This window comes from Phoenix dactylifera, chromosome 4, assembly GCF_051530095.1.
Source record: "Phoenix dactylifera cultivar Ajwa chromosome 4, Ajwa_hap1_PhDact_Kaust_v1.1, whole genome shotgun sequence".
In the NCBI taxonomy this organism is placed as follows: Eukaryota; Viridiplantae; Streptophyta; class Magnoliopsida; order Arecales; family Arecaceae; genus Phoenix; species Phoenix dactylifera.
In genome coordinates this window covers 1,785,259-1,807,491 of record NC_143193.1, presented here as the reverse complement: position 1 = coordinate 1,807,491, position 22,233 = coordinate 1,785,259, and the positions used below count along the sequence as shown (strand labels likewise).

General features: G+C 37.1%; 1 protein-coding gene and 1 pseudogene across 3 annotated transcripts; one reads left to right on the top strand and one right to left on the bottom strand.

Annotated features, from left to right (window-relative positions):
• Positions 1-252: 252 nt before the first annotated feature.
• On the bottom strand, positions 253-1,995 carry LOC103708128 (tetrahydroberberine oxidase pseudogene; annotated as a pseudogene).
• A 4,365-nt stretch (positions 1,996-6,360) lies between these two features.
• Positions 6,361-16,111, top strand: LOC103708092 (dihydrolipoyllysine-residue succinyltransferase component of 2-oxoglutarate dehydrogenase complex 2, mitochondrial-like). Of its 3 annotated transcripts, XR_015976960.2 has the most exons (15): positions 6,361-6,522; positions 11,114-11,174; positions 11,257-11,284; positions 11,507-11,577; positions 11,671-11,745; positions 12,135-12,190; positions 12,265-12,309; positions 12,437-12,709; positions 12,835-12,929; positions 13,376-13,466; positions 13,543-13,653; positions 13,825-14,019; positions 14,105-14,375; positions 14,476-14,563; positions 14,719-16,111. XR_015976960.2 is itself a non-coding variant. In XM_008792870.6 (13 exons), exons 1-13 carry the CDS (start codon positions 6,481-6,483, stop codon positions 14,294-14,296), a joined length of 1,335 nt encoding a protein of 444 aa, XP_008791092.1. In that variant the 5' UTR covers positions 6,361-6,480; the 3' UTR covers positions 14,297-14,590. The 3 variants fall into 3 exon arrangements, 1 of the variants encoding a protein (XP_008791092.1); XR_015976961.2 differs by lacking the exon at positions 14,719-16,111 and having other exon boundaries at positions 14,476-14,590; XM_008792870.6 differs by lacking the exon at positions 14,719-16,111 and having other exon boundaries at positions 14,105-14,590.
• The last annotated feature ends 6,122 nt before the right edge of the window (positions 16,112-22,233 follow it).

Sequence of the window (22,233 nt, the reverse complement as noted above, 5' to 3'; positions counted from 1 at the left end):
GATACTTAACAAATTAAACCATGTTTAATCAATAATCAACTTATCCTGGTCATAAAATGCAATTTTTCTTAGCACAACCAACAATAGAAAAATCTATCACAGAGAATAATGTAGTCATATCATGATTAGTCTAAGAATCAACAATATTTATCTTTTTTTATTAATAAAACCCTTCTTCGTTGAAGATTCAAATCTTCCATCATAACATATTTCAAATCACATTGAATAATTCAAATCTTCCATCATAACGTATTTTTATTCATGTCATTGCAAACTCAGGCAGTGGTAGAAGCAAATAATCGAATACATTTAAAGAAAATCTAATGCATTTATTTTTTGCAAAACAAGAGTTCCATTAATCTATGCCGAAAAAGGAGGGATGCTTTGCTCATTCCAAAAGTAGTTGTCCGGATCAACTAGAGCCTTCACGCGTGCCAGCCTTTCAAAGTTGCCGCGGAAATAATTCTTGCCCCATACAGTAGCATCAGAGTAGGTTGTATTTCCTATTTTATTGGTACCTAGATCCAAATCCTTGACGTTGAAATAGGTAGCTCTCGGGTTGCTCGAAACATATGGAGCCATGAAGTCGTAGAAACCTCTCATGAAATCCAAATGCTTCTGATTGACCTCGTCCGGACTGTCAGGCCAGAACAAGAAGTACTGAAGGTTGATAAAATTTCCCTTCCTGTGAGGGAAAGGAATGGCATCCTCAGGTATCTCTTCAAACTTCCCTCCCCATGGAGAGATAATAATCTGAAGACTCTCGTCTACTGCATCTAATAAGTACTTCCAGATCTTATCCCACGCATCAGCAGATATAGGCTCCCTTGGAAAGTCAGACTTGGCCTTGAAGGTTCTGTTTCTATACGGCCTCCTGTCCAATAAGAGGCTCGTGTCCGTGGTAGGATAGCCCGCAAAGAAGAGAGTAGATTCTATCCACTTCAACTCGATGAGGTCGTTCGCCTCGACGCCGAGCTCGGGGTAGCTATTCTGCAGCGCGGAGAGGAACTCATCGCGCCCGCCGAGGAGCATGCCCTCGAAAGTGGCAAGGATCGTTCTGTTCGCACCTGCCCCGACGGCGATTGTAAGGATTCTGAGGAAGAGGTCGTCACTGGAATCATGCGAAACTTTCTGCCATTTCTCCACCAGATTACTTAAATCTTGTTCTAAGGTTCTGTTAACCCTGAACACCGTGACCGTGGGGGGTACGGAGACTAACCGGATCTTGTAAGCCAGCACGACGCCGAAGCTGGCAGAACTCCCTCCTCTTATGGCCCAGAAGAGATCCTCACCCATTAATTCTCTATCCAAGATTCTGCCGTTGACATCTACGATCGAGGCATCGACGACGTTGTCGGCCGCGGCACCGAACTTTCTGCTCATAGCGCTCAGCCCACCGCCGCCAATTATCCCACCGACGCCGACGCTCGCGCAGAGGCTCGCCGGGAACGCGACGGTGTCCTTCTTGGTTTGGGCGTTGATGTTGTAGTACAGCTCACCGACCGTTGCGCCGGCGCCGACCCATGCAGTCCCTTCGGCCGCGTCGACCGTGATGGAGCGTAAGTTGGCGAGGTCGACGATGACGAAAGGGTCGCCGTTGGAGTAAGACGACCGGGCCTCGTAATCGTGGCCGCCGCTCCGGACCCTCAAGTGAAGGCCGGTGGCCTTGCCACAGGTGACTGCAGCTTGGACATCGGAGCCAGTTTTCGGGGTCACGACGAAGGTCGGCTTCGTAGCGCCGGAAGTTGATGCGAACCTCGAATTTCGGACGGTGGCGTTGTGGATGGAGTAGAAGGATGGGGTGTCAGGAGTGTGGATGAGTGAAGAGGAGGCTGAGCTACTACTGTTGGTCTTCTTAAGGAAGCATTGGAGGAAGGCTTCGTGGGTTCCGGCGGATATGCATGAAGAGGCTGCGAGTAGGAGGAGAGAGAGGATGGTGAAGCTGGGTAGCGCTGTTGACGCCATGCCTTCCTCCTCGTTTCTCTTGGTCTCCATGGCATTGGGAGGAGGCATGATTTATACTAAGTGTGAGACGGTGACTTATGGAAACAATGGGGAATGCGTACGTATCGCTCGTCGCTCTTCTATATCAAAGGAGAAGATAGGGCGATTTGTTACCAAAACTGAAAACAAAAAGATACAGTTGCTTATATTATCTGATTTGCTTATGGTATGGAAGAGTAATTACCTTGCAAAATGTTCATGCATTGTAGCAGTGAAATATAAACGTACATTGCAATCTTGGAAGGAAGGGAAGATGGAAGCTGTAAAGCTTGAAAAGGACTTATATATGTGGAAGCAAAATCATTATGCGGAATCGTAACTTTATGTATCTCTATTATATTATGGAATTCAAGCAATTAGTATTAGTATATTTTCATTTGTGGAATCATGCTTAAACGATTCCAATTAAAGATTTGACAATTTAGCTGGATCCATGGGTACTGAATTTATATCGAAATAGTTGCTCGAATATGGACTGTACAATGCACCAAGAAAAAGTATATTTATAATATTATTAAATCCTTACCCTGTATAGAATTCAAGTTACCAAGTTATAGACCACTAATCTGGTTGTCCATGCTTGATATCCACAATGCACTTAAAAAAAGCATCATAAGTATTCAGGAACAAACAGGAGAGAGTGCACGAGGAAAACCATGGTTATTATGGATCGGTAATCCAGCCAATCTTGTTGTCCATGATTAGTTTTTCCTTACCTGTAAAAGGTGAGATTAAATAGGCTTTATGTGATAAATAGAGTCGACACGTTTGCTTCCTCCTCTCATAGCGTGCATGTCTCTCTTCTCCGTATAACTTGTGGGGCGTGTTGTTACGGTATGAACGTTTTTAACTTGTGGATGAGCTCCACACCAAAGATTAAGTAAGGACTCCACAAAAGGGGGATAGGAGCCGATCATGAGGTCGGTAGATGCTAGGTACAATGACTTTCAGTATTTTATGTTATATTTCAAGTAATGCTACCGAGGCTCTAGTTATAAGCACATGAACAATTTTCTTGCCATACAAAAAAAGTTAGTTGGTGCAACTTACAAAATTTTGCGGTCAAACATGGAAGTTGGCAGATGATTGAATTGTCAAAACCTAGTTCGTTCGCTTATTATTTATGCTGGAAAGGAGTCAAGAGGGAGAGAGGAAATTTCTTTGATATAGAATCAACAACTCGCATAATTTCAGAAATAATCTATGTTAGGAAAGACACTTTCACTAGACAAACAACTTTCCTATCTTTGTGTGAGTAGAATGAAAATTGGTGCATTAGTATAAAGGTTTTGCTTAGATCACAAAACTTGTGGAAGATTGTGGATAGAGGCTATGAGGAGCCTCGTGAAGATGCTACAATGAGTCCTACTCAAAGAAAGGCTTTGCAGAGAATGTGGAAGAAGGATCAACAAGCTCTCACTCTCATCCGTCAATGTTGGATGAAACCATATTGAGAGAATGGCTAATGCGACCATCGCCAAGCAAGCATGAGAGATCTTATAAAACTCTTACCAAGAAGTTGATAAAGTGAAGAAATTGTGCCTTCAAATGTTATAGGAGATTTCGAATGTATACGAATGTAAGAATTCAAGTCCATTGCAGATTTTTTTTCGAGGATGTTGGCCATAGTGAAACAAATGAAGAGGTATGGAGAAAGATTAGAGGATGTCTGGGTTATTGAAAAAATTCTTTGCTCGTTGTGTTTAAAGTTCGATTACATTGTTGTAACCATCGAGGAGTCCAAACATTTGGAGACTGTGATGGTTGATCAACTTATGGATTCATTATAAGCCCATGAAGAGAGAGCCAATAAGAGGAAGGAGGAGCCGGTCGAGCAAGTTCTAACCACCAAGCCCTCGATGAAGGAGAAGGAAGGGGAGCATGAGAAAAGTTAGCAAGGAAGAGGACGTGGACGTGGAGAAGGTCGAGAAAGAGGAAGAGGCAGACAAGGCAATCAAAACTCTAACAATAAAGAAAGGGGGCATTCCTCAGAAAGATGTGGTAAATAAAACTACACAAGGCAAAAATGATAAGTCCAAAGTTCGGTGTTACAATTGCCAAAAGAATGGGCATTATTCTGGGGAGTGTTGGAGTTCTTCTAGCAATGTTAAAGAAAAGGCTAATTATGTATAGAATGAGGAAGCAGAGGCCACTTTGTTGCTAGCCTATAAAGGAGAAGAAAGAAGTAAGAAAGATTTGTGGTATCTTGATAATGTCTTAAGCAATCACATGTATGGAGATAAAAGAAAGTTTGTGGAGATTGACGAATCATGACCGGATTTGTCACTTTTGGAGATAACTCTAAAGTTCCAATTGAAGGCAAAGGTACAATTTTAATTCGTATGAAAAATGGTGGCCATCAACTTATGAGTAATGTTTATTATATTCCAAGTATGAATAGTAATAATTTAAGTTTGGAACAATTTTTGGAGAAGAACTACGAGTTTCATATGAAAAATCGTAGTCTCTTACTCCAAGATAATAGGAAGAATGTGATTGTTAAGGTGCCCATGACAAAGAAAAAAATAGTTTTGCTTGATATCCAAACTGATGTTGCTAAATGTCTCAAGACTTGTGGAAAAAATTCTTCTTGATTTTGGCATTTGAGGCTGGGGCATGTGAATTTTGGAGTCTTGAAGTTGTTGGATCAAGAAGGGATGTTAAAGGGCTTGCCGTCTATTGACCAACCGGAACAACTATGTAAAGAATGTCTTGTTGGCAAACAATTCCAAAAAAGCTTTCTAAGAGAAACTACTTCAAGAGCAAATGAGCCACTTTAATTTGTTCATGCCGATATTTGTGGACCAATCAAGCTTTCTCTTTTGTTTTTTTTGGATCGGTAGTTCATACATAATGGGTGTGAGACTTGCCTAAAAAGGTGAGAGCAAAATAGACTGCAAAGGAGGCGGGATAGAAGCCTAGTCCACCCAAATAAAATCGCCTAAATGATAAGCCACATAGGTGGCCACCCAATCCGCTGCACTGTTGGCCTCTCTATAAGTATGAGAGGCCCAATAGGAGATACATTCGCCTAGCAGACGACAAATATCGTGGAATAATCGCATTCCTCCATCGGCACTCCCGATCCCTTGGATCCCCTCGATTGCCATGGTGGAGTTCCCCTCGAGTATAATATAGTCTACCCTTAGCACTCGTCTCGCATAGAAAACTCCCTCCCATGCTGCTGGACCCTCTCTTTTACTTTTTAGTTCGAAATTAAAACCATTCTTCAACTCTCTTCTCTACCATAGATAGCCCTTTATTGTATCCTTGTTTTACATGAAGATGGTCAGATCATGCTTTTAGCTTTATGAATTATTTAAAGAAAAATATTATAAAAAAATTGCAACATTTATCTTTTAGTGTATGAGATTTGGAATGATTATTTTTTAGAGCTAGAAAATTTCTCGTGTGCAAGCTAGTAGCCGATTTAATATTACTGTGACAAGATAGGCCCCATATACTAGAACTTTTCTTCTACTAGAAAATTAAAGCTCCAAAGAAAAATAGCTTAAGGTACACAACATAAAGGGCGGCCTTCTACCACATAGCCGTGGAGGTTGTTTATAAATTTAAAGAGTTTTAAAGTCCTTCAATGATTTTGCTTGGAGATGATTGATGTTGTTCTTCCACCCATGTGTATAGTAGTAGCAAAAAAGCTTAATCATTGCAATCTATCATGTGCCTTCAAGAGATCGTAATCCTTTTCTATATTCTAATACATGCTTTTATATATACATCTATAACAAGAAATATTACGAGCTATATTTTAATAAAATAAGATATAGTGGTTATTATAAATGGAGAACAATAAAATAGAATAATCTCATGATTAGTAAAAAAATTCCAAAACTCTTTTTGTTAACGAATCAATCTTTTTCTTAAGTAATATTTTTATAGAAAATATTAGGGAACATATACTAGACAAATCCGAGTGTTAAATAATTTAAAATAGAACAAAATAAAGTTAGAATTTTTTGCATGTAAATCTTCTTAAATATGTAATTTTGCATAAATACTCTTGCAAAGTTGTTATTTGCATGTATATCCTTATAAAATTTCTTTTTATATGTCTACCTATTAAAAATATTTTAATTATTTTTAATTTTATACTGATATTTTTTTACGGCATTATATATATATACACACACATGCAAAATAAATATTATATATATATATATGTAAATATATATGTATATGTAAATAAATATATATATATAAGTAAATATATATGTATATTGTGTGTGTGTGTGTGTGTGTGTGTGTGAATATCTATTTGAAAGAATATTTATGTAAGTTTTAATATTTAGAAAGTACGTATGCATAAAAAATTAAAAAAAAAAAAACGGGGAAAAGAAACAAAAGAAGCGCCGAGACGGCACCGTAAAACGAAAACCCTCGTCTCCGAGCTGTGTCTATAAGAGGGAAAAAGAGTTTCGCCTTTCATCCAAGCTTCGGTGGAGAGGATCGCGGGGAATGGCTACGAATCTCGCTCGCCTGGTCCGCCGACCCGCGGCCGTAAGCTTTTCCTTCCAATCTATTCAAATAAACGAAGAAATTTACTTCCTTTTTGGTTCTCTGGCCTGAATGATTTGGATCTCTTCCATTGTTTTTTGGGTTGAAGATCTTGTGGTATACATAATAGTTTGCTCTGTTTTGATATGCTCTACAGCATGTTTTCTTTTGGATGTGGAGGAATTTCATACCTTTATTTTTGGTTTGAATCGTTCTGGTGGGAGGTTCGAGTGAGAAGGCTTAGGGGGAGGTAATTGTGGTGCTGAGAAGTTAGTTTAATCTGGCCTGATTTGGGTTGCGATTTTGTTGGTGAAATTAGACCTCAAGTGTGGATCAAAAAATACGTTTATTGTTTATTGCATTCAAGTTTTGCTTTAGATGATATTCCACTGGAAAATTGGAATTATTACAGCTTCATGGGCGAATGATAGTATAAAAAATTGATTCTATTAGGTTGGATTACGATATCAGTGCGATGCAGCGGAAATATTTCGAGTGTTGACATGCCAGTTTGGATCTCCGGGTTCTATACTTAAAGCAATGCTATGTTTAGCATCGATGTGAGCTACCTAGCAATAATCTTAGGAAGTCAATTATGGATTGGTTTAGCTTATTGCTGGAAGAAATGCTGAAGTGTCTAGAGTTAGTTAATTGGATGTTAAGTTGGTGTGTGCTGTTGAGAAAACTGATTGAGCTGTGTTCCAAGGCCAATGAATCTAACCAACTGGAGCAAGGAACGGAAGCAAAAGCTCTTCTAAACAAATTGTTTTGTTGGTGTAAGCAAATGATCAACAAATAACGAAGATTCTTGGGGATTCTTGAACAAGAAATTCTGGAAGAAGAGAAGAAGAACTGTGTTGGAAAGGAAAGAGGGAAAAAAGTAGGTGAGTGGATGAAGAGGAAATGACGGAGAATAAGGGAAGCAAAAGAAATGGTGATTGGAAAAAGAAATAATTAGACAGCAAGACAAGATTCTCAATTGGAAAATTAAGGGGGAAAGAATACTAGGTAGCTGAAGGGACAAAACAAAATGAAAGAAGAAAAGAAGGGAGAAGGGAAGAGAGAAAATATTTGTGACAAGCAGATGACGAGTGTGACAATTGTTGGTTCCCTTGCACCAAATGAGAGGGTTTGAAGGAGTTATGAGCTAACATAGAATTGAACATCTAACACTCTTAGCCTATATTAACTTGCAAGTTAAATATTAAATGTCAAAACACATGGGTGATACTTGATATATTAACTTATTGATTTACTACATGCCCTTTGCGATCAATTAGTTTACCTTACAGCTTCCATTACTTGACTCCTTAATACATTAATTTCATCTACTCTTTGTTTAGTTTGTATTATTAAATTTACATGTTTTTCTGTTTAGTTGTGTGACATATGAATATGCTGTATTAATATGCTAAATTACTTATAATAAATATTTAGTTACCCATTACTTGAATTTTTACCTTCTCATGTATAAACATGTATACCAAATTTCTTGTATGTAAGTGTACAAACATAAAGTTCCCTTGAAATTTGCGTAATCTACTTGTTGTATTTGAGCATATTTACTTTGTGCACATAAAATGTAAAGCATATGTTAAGTATAAAGATTTACCTTAATATTTACAAAACTTAATATTTAAAGCATTGGTACTCAATGCAGTAACTAAGTAATCATAACAATTATAGGCATTAGGTAGTACTTTTCTAGGCAGCAGAAGTTTCCTAGGAACACAAGTGGGTAAAACCATATTCACCTCATCCATTGAATGTTGATTGTTTCAGAATGAATCTCTTTTTTCTTTTTTGAGGAATTCAGAATTTGATTGTCTCAATTCATAGACTTGCATGATGCTATTATACAAAAGGAGTTATATCAAACTTATAAATTTTACAGTAAGGAAACTTAGCAAAAAGCATGGCTTACTCATTGAGGTATGTACAATATGGTGCTAGTGGAAACCCAGAAGCATATGTACAATATGGTGCTAGTGGAAACTCAAAAACATTGTTTACTGACTATGGGAATCGTCGGTGGCAGGTCCGAAGTGTGTTAGGTGGAAGTGAGCAACTTGTGTGTGTTTGGTTCAGTGGATGTGAGGACCACAGTTCGACAGTTATGTCTTGACTTTTTGAAAAGTCCTGAAGTGGTTTTAACCTTTTCTCTTCCTTGTATTTGGGGAGAAGGGTTTTTCCGAAGTCACTTGGGGAAACTGGCCTCCTTCATTTTTGAAGACTTAGAACCAAACATGCCTTTAACTAATGCAAAGGAACTGGCTGTGCAGTCTGAAAACAGGCTCGCCTCCCAAATCAAGAGTGGTGTTTCCTTCAATTGATTTCTCTGTATGTTGGGCATACTAATCTTCTTGCACAAATTTCATATTGCCCCGATATTATGAGCAGCAAACATGCCACTGGAATGGCTTGCAAGGGAAGGGATGAACGATAATGGCTTAAAACAAGAAATCTTGATAATGTGCTAGATAAGATAACTCTTCAAAGAATAAGGAAATTTCCAGCTTTTTCACATTTATGGAACATTTGAATGGTTAGACATTTAACTAGAACTATGCCGAATCTTAAGGCAGTTGCCTTGTCTACAACTCAACTCAACTGAGCCTTAATCCCTAACTAGTTGAGGTTGGCTACATGAATCCTACCAAGGTGTTGAAAAATCTTGCTTTATCTGTGTGCAGTTTTTGATTAGAACAAAACGCTAGAGGCTCTGGTGTTGAAGATTAGGGATTTTCATTTTGTTTGTATCTGTTAGCAGTTTTGTGCATTAATGAATTGATTTCAAAGGTTGTTTTGTCTTTAACATGTGTAATTGTTGCTGTAAATCATAAGTATATTTTCTTCGTAACGTTAAAGAATGAGGTTGCACCAAGAAAGTCATAACATAACCAAAACTTTCCAAAAGAAATATATAACTATCACATGTGACCGAAAGTAAGGAAGATGTGGATAATAGAAAAAATAAAGTATATGTAAAATCATTAGAAAACCAAGCTTTTGTCTTTTTCGAATAAGAATTATGTGTGCCAAAAACAAATCATTTTTTGTTTCTTAGGATGATGAAGTCAGTATTGTTGTAGTAGCAAAATTGGTTTTGTTACTATTGTTAGTTAGGCAAATTATTGTTATTGCAGTAGTAATTTTATAACAGACCATGGTGCTACCATAGCACAATGTAGATTCTTCACCATTGTTTTTTCCTTATTTTTATTCCAGCTGGTCTTATTTCACTTTGTGGTGTTATATTAGAAGAATTATTTTGAAGAAATAATTGAAATCATATTTCAACTTATTTGCAAGCTGACAAAAACCTCCACCTGTTTGGTCCTCTGAACCTTCCAAATTCCTAGGAAAGATCTTCATGGATTGAGTTGTACTCAATCCTTAATGTTAATTAATAACCTTCCAAAATCTATTGCAAAGGCTCCCATTTTCCAAAACTTTTGCCTTTCATTTGAAGTTCATCCTCTTATATATTTTGAATAATTTTCATCATTTGCATTTCCTCAAGTTCTCTCCCTCATTCATGTTCTACATTTGCTTGCTGATATGGTGCTCTATTTGATCTTTCCTTATGTTCCATATCATGGTTATAGAAACCCCACCATTGGCCAGTCTGACCAAAAAATCGGTGAACCAAGCCCCCAGCCAATCCTGTTTTCATACAGGACCGGATATGCGGTTGAACCGCCTGAGAAACCAGTGGCCCGGCTGGTTTTATCAGAAAGCAGGTGAACCGGGCGAGTGGACGGTGGGTGATCTGGTCAAACAATTTTTGGAAGAAGGCATATTGAGTCAGGATGGAACACATGACCCAGGTTTCTTGGCCAAACGCTCAACCACTAGGACAGCCTTTGATTCTTGATAAATTATCAAGTGATATAAACTATATCAATCTTATTCCAAAAATGTCATGTACTCACTTTTTTGATAATCAATCCTTTCCAATAAAGAAGAAAAATAAACAATTATTTTTCTCTTTGATGCAAAATTTAAAGAAAATGCATCAATTTTATGCATTGGATACTTCAAAACTTTACTATTTAAAAATAAAATATCAATAAATTTTATACATTTCCCTAGGTTATTTACAACTTTTTTTACATTTTTTAAAAATTAAATGAATCACAATTTTTCCTATTTATGTTCTAACAAAAGAATTGTGTAGAATGTAGTTCAATGCATTTTATAGAGTAGTATATAATGTAGAAAATTATAAATAGTTTCTTGAAAAATTAGAAAAAAATATAAATAGTTAATACATATTTTTATATTATATCTAATCATTTTAATATTTTTATTTTATAATATTTTTTAGGCATAATTCAGTTCGACTAACTGACCCAGTGATTGGACCAACAGTCCCGTGACCTTGGCTCTTGGCCAGATCAGTCACCATTTTCTGTTTCATTCTTCATATTGTTTGGGTTGGATTCCAGTCATATTCTGATTTTAGTATTAAATCTAATCTTTATTTTGCCTCAAGTAGATTTTTCCTTGTTTTGATTTTATATATTAAGTCGATCGACTAATTTTTCCTCTGTCCTGCGAAGCGCTCACCAGTTTTGTCATATCTGTGCAGACATTATTTCTCTTGAGAAGTTACAGGCATGTCAGACACTTTAGCCATCATATATTTCCAGGTGATCTTGTTTATTTATTATCTTAAGCATATTTTGTTGATAATGTTAAAAACTGAGAATCTTACATCATGTTTCATTTCAGGTGGTGTGGTCTGCTCGAAACCTAGAAGGTTAGCAATAGAATGGAAACTTCATTTTTCCTTTCAATTTACTAGTTGACTTATTGTAGAAGTAATCAACCATCACAATTATTTTAATTTTCATTGTTATCTTCACTTTTGTAATGTTATTCTTTAGTCAGGAGACTATAGTCTACTCACATAAAACTGTTTTTCTTGGAGAATGTTGCTCCAAGGGTTTTCTCACAAATAAAATTTGCATGAAACTTGCAGGGATCTTATCGAGTTCCTCCCAAAAGCCTCTCCTTACCAAATATGGAGTAGGTCATTGGCTGCTGACAGTGGTAAGCGTCTACAGCTACTTCCACCTTTCTCGGCATATCTTACAGTTCTAGAGTATTAACTTGTAAATTTTTGCCATATTTTCCTGATTGAAGGCGACCTAGTCGATGCTGTTGTTCCTTTCATGGGTGAATCTATAACTGATGGAACTTTAGCAACCTTCTTAAAGAGTATGTAATTTTCATCTCTCTCTTCTCTTCTCTCTCTCTCTCTCTCTGTCTCTCTCTCTCTCTCTCTCTCTCTCTCTCTCTCTCTCTCTCACACACACACACACACACACAAACACATACACACACAGAGACATGCATGCTCTCAAACAGAATGCATCATTGGGCCCAAACATGCTGCCTCCACAGCTTGACACATCATTGGCATTAAACCTAGAAGCCAGATCACAGATGATGTGTTCATGTATATTTGGATCGTGTGATCTACAGCTCCTGCCCACATTTATTGGGATAAATTCTGGCTGTATGTGTGGATCATGGATGAATGTGCTTGTCTTCATAAGCATTCATGCTAACTTGTGCCTCTTCTGGACATGATAATTGGGAAACAGAGCCTGGTGACAGGGTTGAAGTTGATGAGCCAATCGCGCAAGTTGAGACTGATAAGGTAATATTGCTTTATTCACAAGTTATATCTAATTTATGTTACATTCAATATAAAAGGGTAGTCACTTATTTCAGGTGACCATTGATGTTGCTAGTCCTGAAGCTGGGATAATCCAAAAGGTTAGGCGTCATGCTATAATATGCTGCCAATAATTAATTTTTCTTATATATCATTTACCTTGCTTCCTCTTATACATTCAAGCTTCTGACTCACACAAATTTGATGTCTGTATTATATTGTTGACAGTTTGTAGCCGAGGAAGGTGCTACTGTGACACCAGGAACCAAGGTTGCTGTTATATCAAAATCTGCTTCCAGTGACACACATGTTGCTCCATCAGAGGAGAAAGCAGGTAAAGATGCCCCACAGCCATCTCCTCCTGCAAAAGAGAAGAAGATGGAGAAAGAAACGCTAAAAGCAGAAGCTCCAATCAAAGAAAAGCCAAAAGCATCTTCTCCTTCATACCCTAAAACTTCAGCTTCAGAACCTCAGCTTCCTCCCAAGGAAAGGGAAAGAAGAGTAAGTCTCACACAGCTGTCTTTTATTGCTAGAAGTGTGTTATTAGTAAAGCATGCTGCACTTGATACATAAGGAGGACTTGATAGAGAGGTTTCCTGGTATTGCTTTTGTCTTTTATATTTCAGGTTCCCATGCCGAGACTAAGGAAAAGAGTTGCCGTGCGTTTGAAGGATTCTCAGAACACATTTGCTATGCTAACTACATTCAATGAAGTTGATATGTAGGTATCTCTGTCACCACTTTCTTGTGGCCCTTGTGTTTATGTTTGTCACTGCTGGCATGGCACATGTATTCCTTTTCTTAGTTTAATTTATGCTGTGCTAGAATTTACAGTGAACTGGTATGATAATTTATGTAAAGAAACAAGACAAAAAAAAGGGGTGGCCCAATGCACGAGGTTTCTGCCATTGTGAGATATGGGGAGGGTCAGATATACGTCGCCTTACCCCTACATATAAAAAGGCTAGTGCCATGCTTCGAACCCATGACCTCCAGGTCATAATAGAGCAACCTTGCCATTGCGCCGAAGCTCACCCTCTAAAGATACAAGACACTTTAGATTAATTTGTCTTTTTTAATTTATTTGTTGAAAAATCTACTGCAAAGCAGTCTTTCTGCTATATATACATGTTCTGGTTTGTCACCATCATGATTTTTATATCATAGGACAAATCTAATGAAGCTTCGCTCAGACTATAAAGATGCCTTTCTCGAAAAGCATGGTGTGAAGTTGGGGCTGATGTCAGGCTTCGTTAAAGTATGTAATGTGTAGTGAATACTGCAAATAATATTTCATTGATCTATTCATTTACATTAATTCTTCATGTTGTCAGGCTGCTGTTTCTGGGCTTCAAAACCAGCCAATCATTAATGCAGTAATTGATGGGGATGATATCATATACAGGGACTACATTGATATCAGTATTGCTGTTGGCACACCTAAGGTTTGGGAGTATCATGTCTCTTGGAGGCCGTATGAGCACTTTATGTTTTGACCTTTTCATTTTGACATGAAGATATGATCCTGATTGTTTGGTTTTAATTTGTTGATTTCTTAGTTGTATGGCTGATAGAATAAGTGGCCGGATGAACATTTAATTTCTTAATTTTCTCAGGGCCTTGTGGTTCCAGTTGTCCGGAATGCTGATGAGATGAATTTTGCGGGAATAGAGAAAGAGATTAATAACCTTGCAAAGAAGGCAAATAATGGGACAATATCAATTGATGAGATGGCTGGAGGTACATTTACAATATCTAATGGTGGTGTCTACGGAAGCCTTCTGAGCACGCCCATCATCAACCCCCCACAAGTAATGCCCCTGAACTGCTTCAAAAGGTCTCTGTTACCATGTATTATTTGTATTGTACCCTGATGTGCCTACATATTTTGTGCAGTCTGCCATCTTAGGTATGCACTCTATTGTGTCTCGTCCAATGGTGGTTGACGGCAACATTGTTCCAAGGCCAATCATGTACATTGCGCTGACTTACGATCATAGATTGATTGATGGAAGAGAGGCTGTTCTATTCCTGCGGCGTATTAAAGATGTGGTTGAAGACCCTCGCAGGCTTCTCCTTGACTTGTAGGCACATCCTACTGGCAATGACTGTTGGACCCTTTTCCATACCTGTTACCAAATAATTTCCTTCTGAAACTACAATTTTGGTAGGTTCCTTGTTGCTCGTCTTCTAAACAAAGTGAAGCGACAAATCTTTCTAAGGTCGTAATTAATTGCGACGTCATATTTATTTCGTTAAATTTTCAGTGTTTCATTTGGCTTACATTACGGGAGTTGTTCTGCAATCATGTTGTATTTTAGCAACTACTTTGAGCTGTATGACTGGAGATACAAGGTATGTTATGAATTACTTGTTGGACAATTGAATTTCGCATCCTTTTTTGCGACTTAGGATGTTGCTTTGTCCATCCAAATTATGGTCATGCTGCAGTAAGTTTGCTTTAGAAGCCTTTTAGATTTGCTGCTGCAATAACGCTGGACTCTTTACAGGGAAGGATGCGAAGAACATGCTCCCCTTCGTTCCACTCCAGTTTGGGTTACTTTGACCTCATCTATTTCACCTGATGTTTTTATTGGCAACACCTGCAAGTTATTGCATTGTAGATCTTGAGTTGTCTGTGTGAGTATTAACAGGTACCGCCTTTACCAAGCTGACAAGTAGAAGGCCATTCATTTAAGGTGTTTCAGGTACTCGAATACTAGAATGTCTTTGAAGTAGAGGATGAACAATGATCACTTTTAAAAGAATAGTAAACACCGATAAGCCTGTGGGATTTTTTTCTTCTTCTTTTTAGAATAGGTGAGCCATTGAATAAATTATGTTATATGGGATTGAAAAGCTTTGTTCAATATCCAAGCATTGGTGGAATAAAATATAAGACCTGTAACTGGGGATCAAGATTTGAGTTCAGTCGAACCCGTATAAGCATTCCTGATTACATGATACACAGAAAAAAAAAAAGGAGATAAAGTTTTTATTCCCAGATACACATTTTGAACCCATCGTGATACTACCCTATCAAATATTTCTGAGTCCCAATACACCAAAGCTGAATGAGAACAAAAATTTACAAGGTTCAAGAATTTTTGTGCCCTTGTTTATGAGCAATACCTTTGGAGGGATTATATTCCTAGAGTTTAGACTAGCAGAAAAATGCTCTCATAATCTGGTTGTTAACATATCGGCCTCAACAAAATCCTGACTGCTGAGAATCTGATAATGAGAAACTGGAACCATTGTACCATGCGTGTAGTATGTCTGTATCACGAGGAGTTGACAGAATATCTATTTCTTTCATAATGATTTCATTATCATACTATTTGGCTTAAGCTGCAGCATTGGGTTGGTATTCATTCTTTCCCTGCCAAGACACTAGATTTTTTGACAGAATGGAGGGAGAGCTAGTTGGGATGTTATCATTATCAATTAGTCAATTACTTGGTGCATTTGGCTTGAAAGAGATGCCAGAGTATTCAGAGATTAGAGGAAATCTCCCCAGAAGACCTGCAAAAACCAGATACTTCTTGGTGAAGGAAGAAAAGAATCTCTAAACTAGACACTGTTTTTATGATCCTTTATAATATTGTATCTGGTTAGCCTAGTGTATCCTTGTTTAGATAGTTATCTATTAAATCTTAGTTAGGCTTATTCTTGCTACTCTCTTTCCCTCAAAATCCAGTTGGTAACATAATGCATTCTTGTATTAAAGGCCCAAATGAATCATCTATTCTTGTATTGCAGTGCTGTGGTGACTCAGAAAGATCGCTTCTGAAGTCAGAAAGCTGCTTTTCACCATTGCCTTTGCTTCATGAGAAAACAATACACCACCTGAGTGACCAGTTTTGTTAGATTTTCAGCTTGTTAAAGAATTTCTGTTTCTGATTCTTGCTCATTCTGGGTATGTGCTTTTTTTGGGGGAATGCAATAGTAATACCCATTTGGACTCACACTCAGCAGCTCATAAGGTGAACAATGGTATTTAGGTGGGCAGCATACAGCTTTCAATTCTTTACATCCAAAAGAAAAAACATTTCCAAGACTATATACGACTTGCATGCTCAATGAGAAAATGCTCGCTTAAAGGAAAAGTTCCGCCGACATTGAATCTCTGATTAAAAACAGTCATTTTTTTCAGAAATATCAAAAAAATTCAGCATCTTCTTCACATGGAAACCATATTTTAGAGCCCTGTTTGGATGGCCGAATAGCTTACCTATTGATAAAAAAATCTGCCCGAGAAAAGGAAGAGAAGAAGTGGTGGAAATGGAACAATCCAAGGGATCAAGAGAAACCGCCAACCCCACTCCTTGAGGTTTCAGGAGAATGCATGCAACTTTGAAGGTAGTTTACACACACACACACACACACACTCAAACTTGGGTTGTGAAGTGGAAATGGTTTCATTCATCAACAAAATTCTGTTTTTCCCAATCTTTTTTCTTCACTTCTTGATCGCATGCAAGATGATATACCGATAAATAATTCAAACATCTGAATGAGTACTTAAAGCTTTTGTCTGATCATGACCCTTGTTTGATGATCAAGATTTCTTAAGCAAAAACTTTATTCCCTAAATAATGAATTATGTTTTTTCCCAGCCTTTTTTCCTCAGACTCTACCATTTTGCACAAGTTATCACACCAATAACTAATCCAAGAACATGAACCATAGCAATTGTCCTGGTGGTAAATTCCCTCTGCTTGGCAACAAGAGATTCTGGATTTGAAGTTTGGATGGAGCATCCTAAGTATGGGAACCTAGATAATTATAGTGTGGGTGGATCTCCCTCCCTTTCTCTCGAAAAAGATAACTAATCCAAACAGGAACTTAATGCCGTTGCCGGCCGTTACTGTTGTTTAATTGATCAAGATGTCTTTCATTCCCTCACCAAGAAAATTCTGTTTTGCCCCAGCTCTTTTACTCCCATTTTCCCACAGCTTCGGGTTATCGCATTGATAACTAATGCAAACATCCATATGGGAAATGAAAGATTTTATTTAGCCATGACCCTTATTTGATGATCAGGATGTTTGAAGTAAAAAATTTATCCCTTTCATCATTGAACTTCTTTTTTTTACAGCTTTTTTACTTCACACTCTTCCATCATGCATAAGTTATCACATTGATGTTCTATGCAAATGTCCAAACAAGGAGTTATCGCTTTTGTCTAATCATGTAACTGTTATTTAATGATTAATTTTCTCAAATAAAAGCTTTAGTCCCTTCACCAACAAAATTCTGTTTTGTTCCCAGATTTTTCTCTCACACTTAATGCTTTCGTCTGATCTCAACCCTTAACATGGATTACTTGAGCAAAAATTTGATTACCTTTGTCAACGAAATTCAGTTTTCCCTACCTTTTTTCCCTCACATTTTCTCCAATTTTTTTCCTCACATCTTTCCTTTTGATAATAAATACTACTGCTGAACAAGGACTAATGCTTTCATCGAGTCATGTCAGTTATTCCCTTCGTGAAGGGAAATTCCATTTTTCCCATCTTTTTTTCTCCCAAAGTTTCCAACAATTCACAAGTCATCATTTGATAATTGATACAAATATCCAAATAGGGACTATGCTTTTTTATTGTCATGACAGTTAAATAATGATCAGGATTTTTTTTTTTTTTTTTTTTTTTGTGGGGGGGGGGGGGGGGGGGGGGGGTGGAAGCAGGAGGGGAGTTCAAGTGTTCAACCCACTTCATTAGCAAATGAAACAAAATAGTTACAAAAGAAGACAAAAAGATTGGGGGGGATCAGATGTCCATGAGTAGAATAGGAGAAGAGCATTCTTCAAAACTCTCTTGAGGTCCGAAGATTTTTGAATGAAAATTCTGTTGTTGCACTCTTTCCAAACTGACCAAGCTACTGCATAATGATCAAGATTTCTTAGCAAAATTTTAATTCCCTTCATCAACAGAACTCTGTTTTTCTCAGCTTTTCTCCTCATATTTTTTTAACTGTTCAAAAGTTATCACATCAATTACTAATGCAATTGTCCAAACAAAAATTCTTAATGCTTTTGTCTATTCCTTTAAACAAGGAGTTCTTTTTTTCTCAGCTTGATCTCCTCACACCATTCAACAGTGCTTAAGTTTCCAGATTAAAAACTAATGTAAATGGCCAAACAAAGACGTAATGCTTTTGTCTAGTCATGACTGCCATTTAATGATAAGGATTTCTTAAGCAAAAAAATTTATTGCCTTGATCAATAAAATCTGTTTTTCCTGGCCTGTTTTTTTGTTTGTTTGTTACATACCTTTCAACCGCGCAATAGTTATCACTTCAATAACTAATGAAAACATCCAAATTTTTCCCTAGGTTTGTTACATACCTTTCAACCGTGTAATAGTCATCCAAATTGTTTGTAGGAGTGTTTTGCTGCTTTTGGATTCCATGTTATCCTATCATGAACCTTGTTGAGTCTAGGTGGATAAATAAGCTTAAGAGGAACTCTGATAGGAGTGTGGCTTGCTATAAAACTAGATTTGTAGAACAAGTCTTTGAACAAGTGAACAGTATTGATTACTTTAAGACATTTAGTCTAGTGCTCAAACCACCAACAATTCAAATGGTTTTTTGGCTATCTCCAATGGTCAGGAAATCAAACAACTTGATGCTCAAAATGCATTTTTAACATGGTGATTTAACAAAAGTTGTTCATATAACACAACCCCAAGGTTTTATTCACCCGAAATTTCCTCAACATATGTGCATGTTAAGAAGGTCCTTTATGTGCTTGATAGATTCAGCAACTTTATTCACACCACAGGTTTTATGCGTAGTCCTGTAGATAATTCTACTTTGTTTGTTTCACCTAAGGATGGCAATTGGATCAAGTCAAACTAGATACAAGTCAAGTCAGATATAGGATAGACAAAATATCTCTTAACCAAAACCTGACATTTTCATTAAGCAGGTCAAAAATCCAAACCCAAAGGCTGAAGTAGATCATTTTATTAAATAGGTAAAATAACCCAATATACAATGGCTTGAAGCAAATTAAACGAGTTAAGCAGGGTAAGCATTGCCACCTCTATTTTCATCTCGACAAAGCCTATTATATGTCATCATATGCGGATGATAAGGTCATATTTTCTCTGCTAAGTTTGCTCCAAAAGATTCGGTTGTAACTCCACTACTTCTTGGGTACAGAGGCTAAGCGTGACTCATCGGGCTTACATTTAACTCGACATTATATTACAAAAGGTCTTCTTGCCAGGTTTGGTGCGGATCAAGTCAAGCCTCTATGTACATCACTTGCTGCTCATACTTTGCTCTCATGCATTGATGGTGCAACTCTTGATAATCTAAGTATGGTTACCTATCCACTACTATGACAAGACCTGATATCTCCTATGCAGTGAGCATGGTCAATTAGTTTGTGCAGCAGCTCAAAACCACACACTCAGCAAGCAGTGAAACAAATATTTCATTATCTTAAAGATATCTTTGACAGAAGCCCTCAATATCTCTAATAGCTTTTGCTATTACCAACTGGCTGGATGACCTTTACAGTCATCCCTCCACAACTGGCAACTGTATTTTATTTGGTGATGATCTAATTCCTTGGGTTCTAAATAAGTTCACAGAATGCCATATGAGCATGAAAAACTGGGTTTGCAGCAACGTAAGTAGCTGCGACACTGTCGTATTAGATGGTGATTGACTCATGAAGATAGAGTTCAAGGACTTTGAGGATTTGATGCAGCCAATAAATTTTTCAGCAGCAGCATAAGCAACTGAAGGAAACTCAGGTTCTGCATTAATTGGAGCGCATTTTGTTTAGTATTACTCAAAAAGGATGATCTCTTTTAGTGGAAAACTCCACACTCTAGAATATAAGATTCCCATTTTCTTCATAAATCTCTAGTCCCCACTGTAGAAAATGAAATTCCGATATCTTTTTCATGCATATGGATTTACTCTAGCTTCCATTAGAAACCAAAATATTAATGCCTTATTTGGATGGCTGATTAGTTTATTTGGAGATAAATTAATGCTTGGTAACAATTCTTGGGATTAGGACAAACCATCGTCCTGCGATTCTCAATTTATCAAGATCATGCACTCATATTTTGCTTTTTTTTTCTCTCTTTTCTTCTATGCTTTTGCTTTTCTCGTCTCATTTTAATAGAGATAGATTACCACTGTTTTGCTCCCAAAAAAAAAAAAGAGTGCGAAGGGTTCCCCTTGTCAATGAATTTTTTTTTATTTGTTTAGCCTATTCTTCTTCATACTTTTTCACTGTAGACAAGTCATCAAATTTATAATGCAGACTCCAAATAAGGAATTTATGTTTTCATCTAGCCAAGATCCCTATCAAAAATCAAAACTTTCCTTGATCTAATGACTAATTTAATTCTACTTCTTCACCCGTCTGTCAGACATGCATAAGTATTTTTTTTATAGATACAAACACCAAAAATAATTATAGTTAACTAGAGTAATATGTGATATAATTATTCCAATAGATATGCACATATGGCTACTTCTCCTCCACTTCTTGTGAGCTTTATTTCTTTTTATTTACATTGAGCTTAATTGTTCTACCAGAAGAGAGATGTTAGACAATAAAGAATATCATAAGGTTATACCATTCAATGCGAGACAATAAATAAAATAATAACTGAATTAACAAAAAGAAAATAAAAGGACAAGATTCGAATACACATATAGCACTTATTGTGACATTCTAGTCCTTTAAATACAAATATCTACAGGAACTATATAGTCATAGAAATATCTCCAGAAAATATGTAACGCTAGAAGCCTAGATCCATCCATTAGAAATATTCTATGGAAATATCTCAAATAATAGAAATCTCTAGAGACTTCTGGATAACTTTACGTAAGCATGCATGCATGCTCATGCAGAGATATTTGGAATGGGTTTCAGGTTTTCAAGTATGGATCCACATACAATAAGACCTTGGGTCTAAACTCTAAATTCAGAATTCTGACCTAATCCAATAGCATATTAAAATTATTTTTTCATACTCGAACTCCCTGTATCTGCTAGCAGGCCCACTCAACAGTCATACCTACCTGGTGACCAGGTTGGGCTCCACTTTCCAAACCAAACTTCCAGGAAAATTGGAAAGATGAAGGTAATCAAAAAGATTAAAAAGCTTTCAGGTGAAGGGTGGGCTCTGCTCCTGTTTTAAACTTTCCAAGGAAGGCCACTTTTTTCTAGAAAAATTAAACAGATGAAAGTAATCAGACAGGAAGGGTGGGCTCTGCCGGGTCCATGTGACAAAAGGAGATATCATCTGGATAAATTGAGTGCCAACAAACAACAGGACAATAAAATGAACTCAAGTGTCAAAAGGCAACCTAAAATTAATAGCCAGAATGATGGATAAATTTCCTGACATCAAGCCATTCCTGCAACCACCAAGCCTGTCAAAATAGATGCATGAACCATATAGACAGTATCTGCATTATCCATGTATCAAGCCAGAACAATTTGAATGACAATTTGAAAAATCTTCCTTTCAACGAAGGCTCAAACAGAATAGAGGAAAAAATACAGATGCCTGCTAAGGAAAAGTATACAAGTCCAGGCCTTCAGGTTGCAAATAAACATTTCAAACTCATCACCCACCTTTTCTTTTCTTTTCTTTTTCTTTTATCAATTCTTTTTTTCCCTCTCCAACAAACTTCATCTTTTCTTTTCTTCTTTTTTTTTCATTTTTTTAATTTTTGTCCCCTCTCATACATTCATACCACTCTTCATTTATTTCTGTTAATAAATTGATCCACTATCACAACCCTTGGCTTCCTTTTTCTGTTCTTTTTTTCTGCAATTTCTTTCCTTTTTTCCCAAATAAATGTTTCATGTGTACACACATTGTCATCCAGTCATCAATGGCTGGCAGGTAGCAATGTGCTGACATCATAGCAGTTTCAGGAGGCTGGCGATTCCCTCAACTTTATATTAATAGAAAATTTTTTTGCTAAATGCAAGCAAAAAAGGTGGGAAAAGAAAAAACATGCAATAAGAC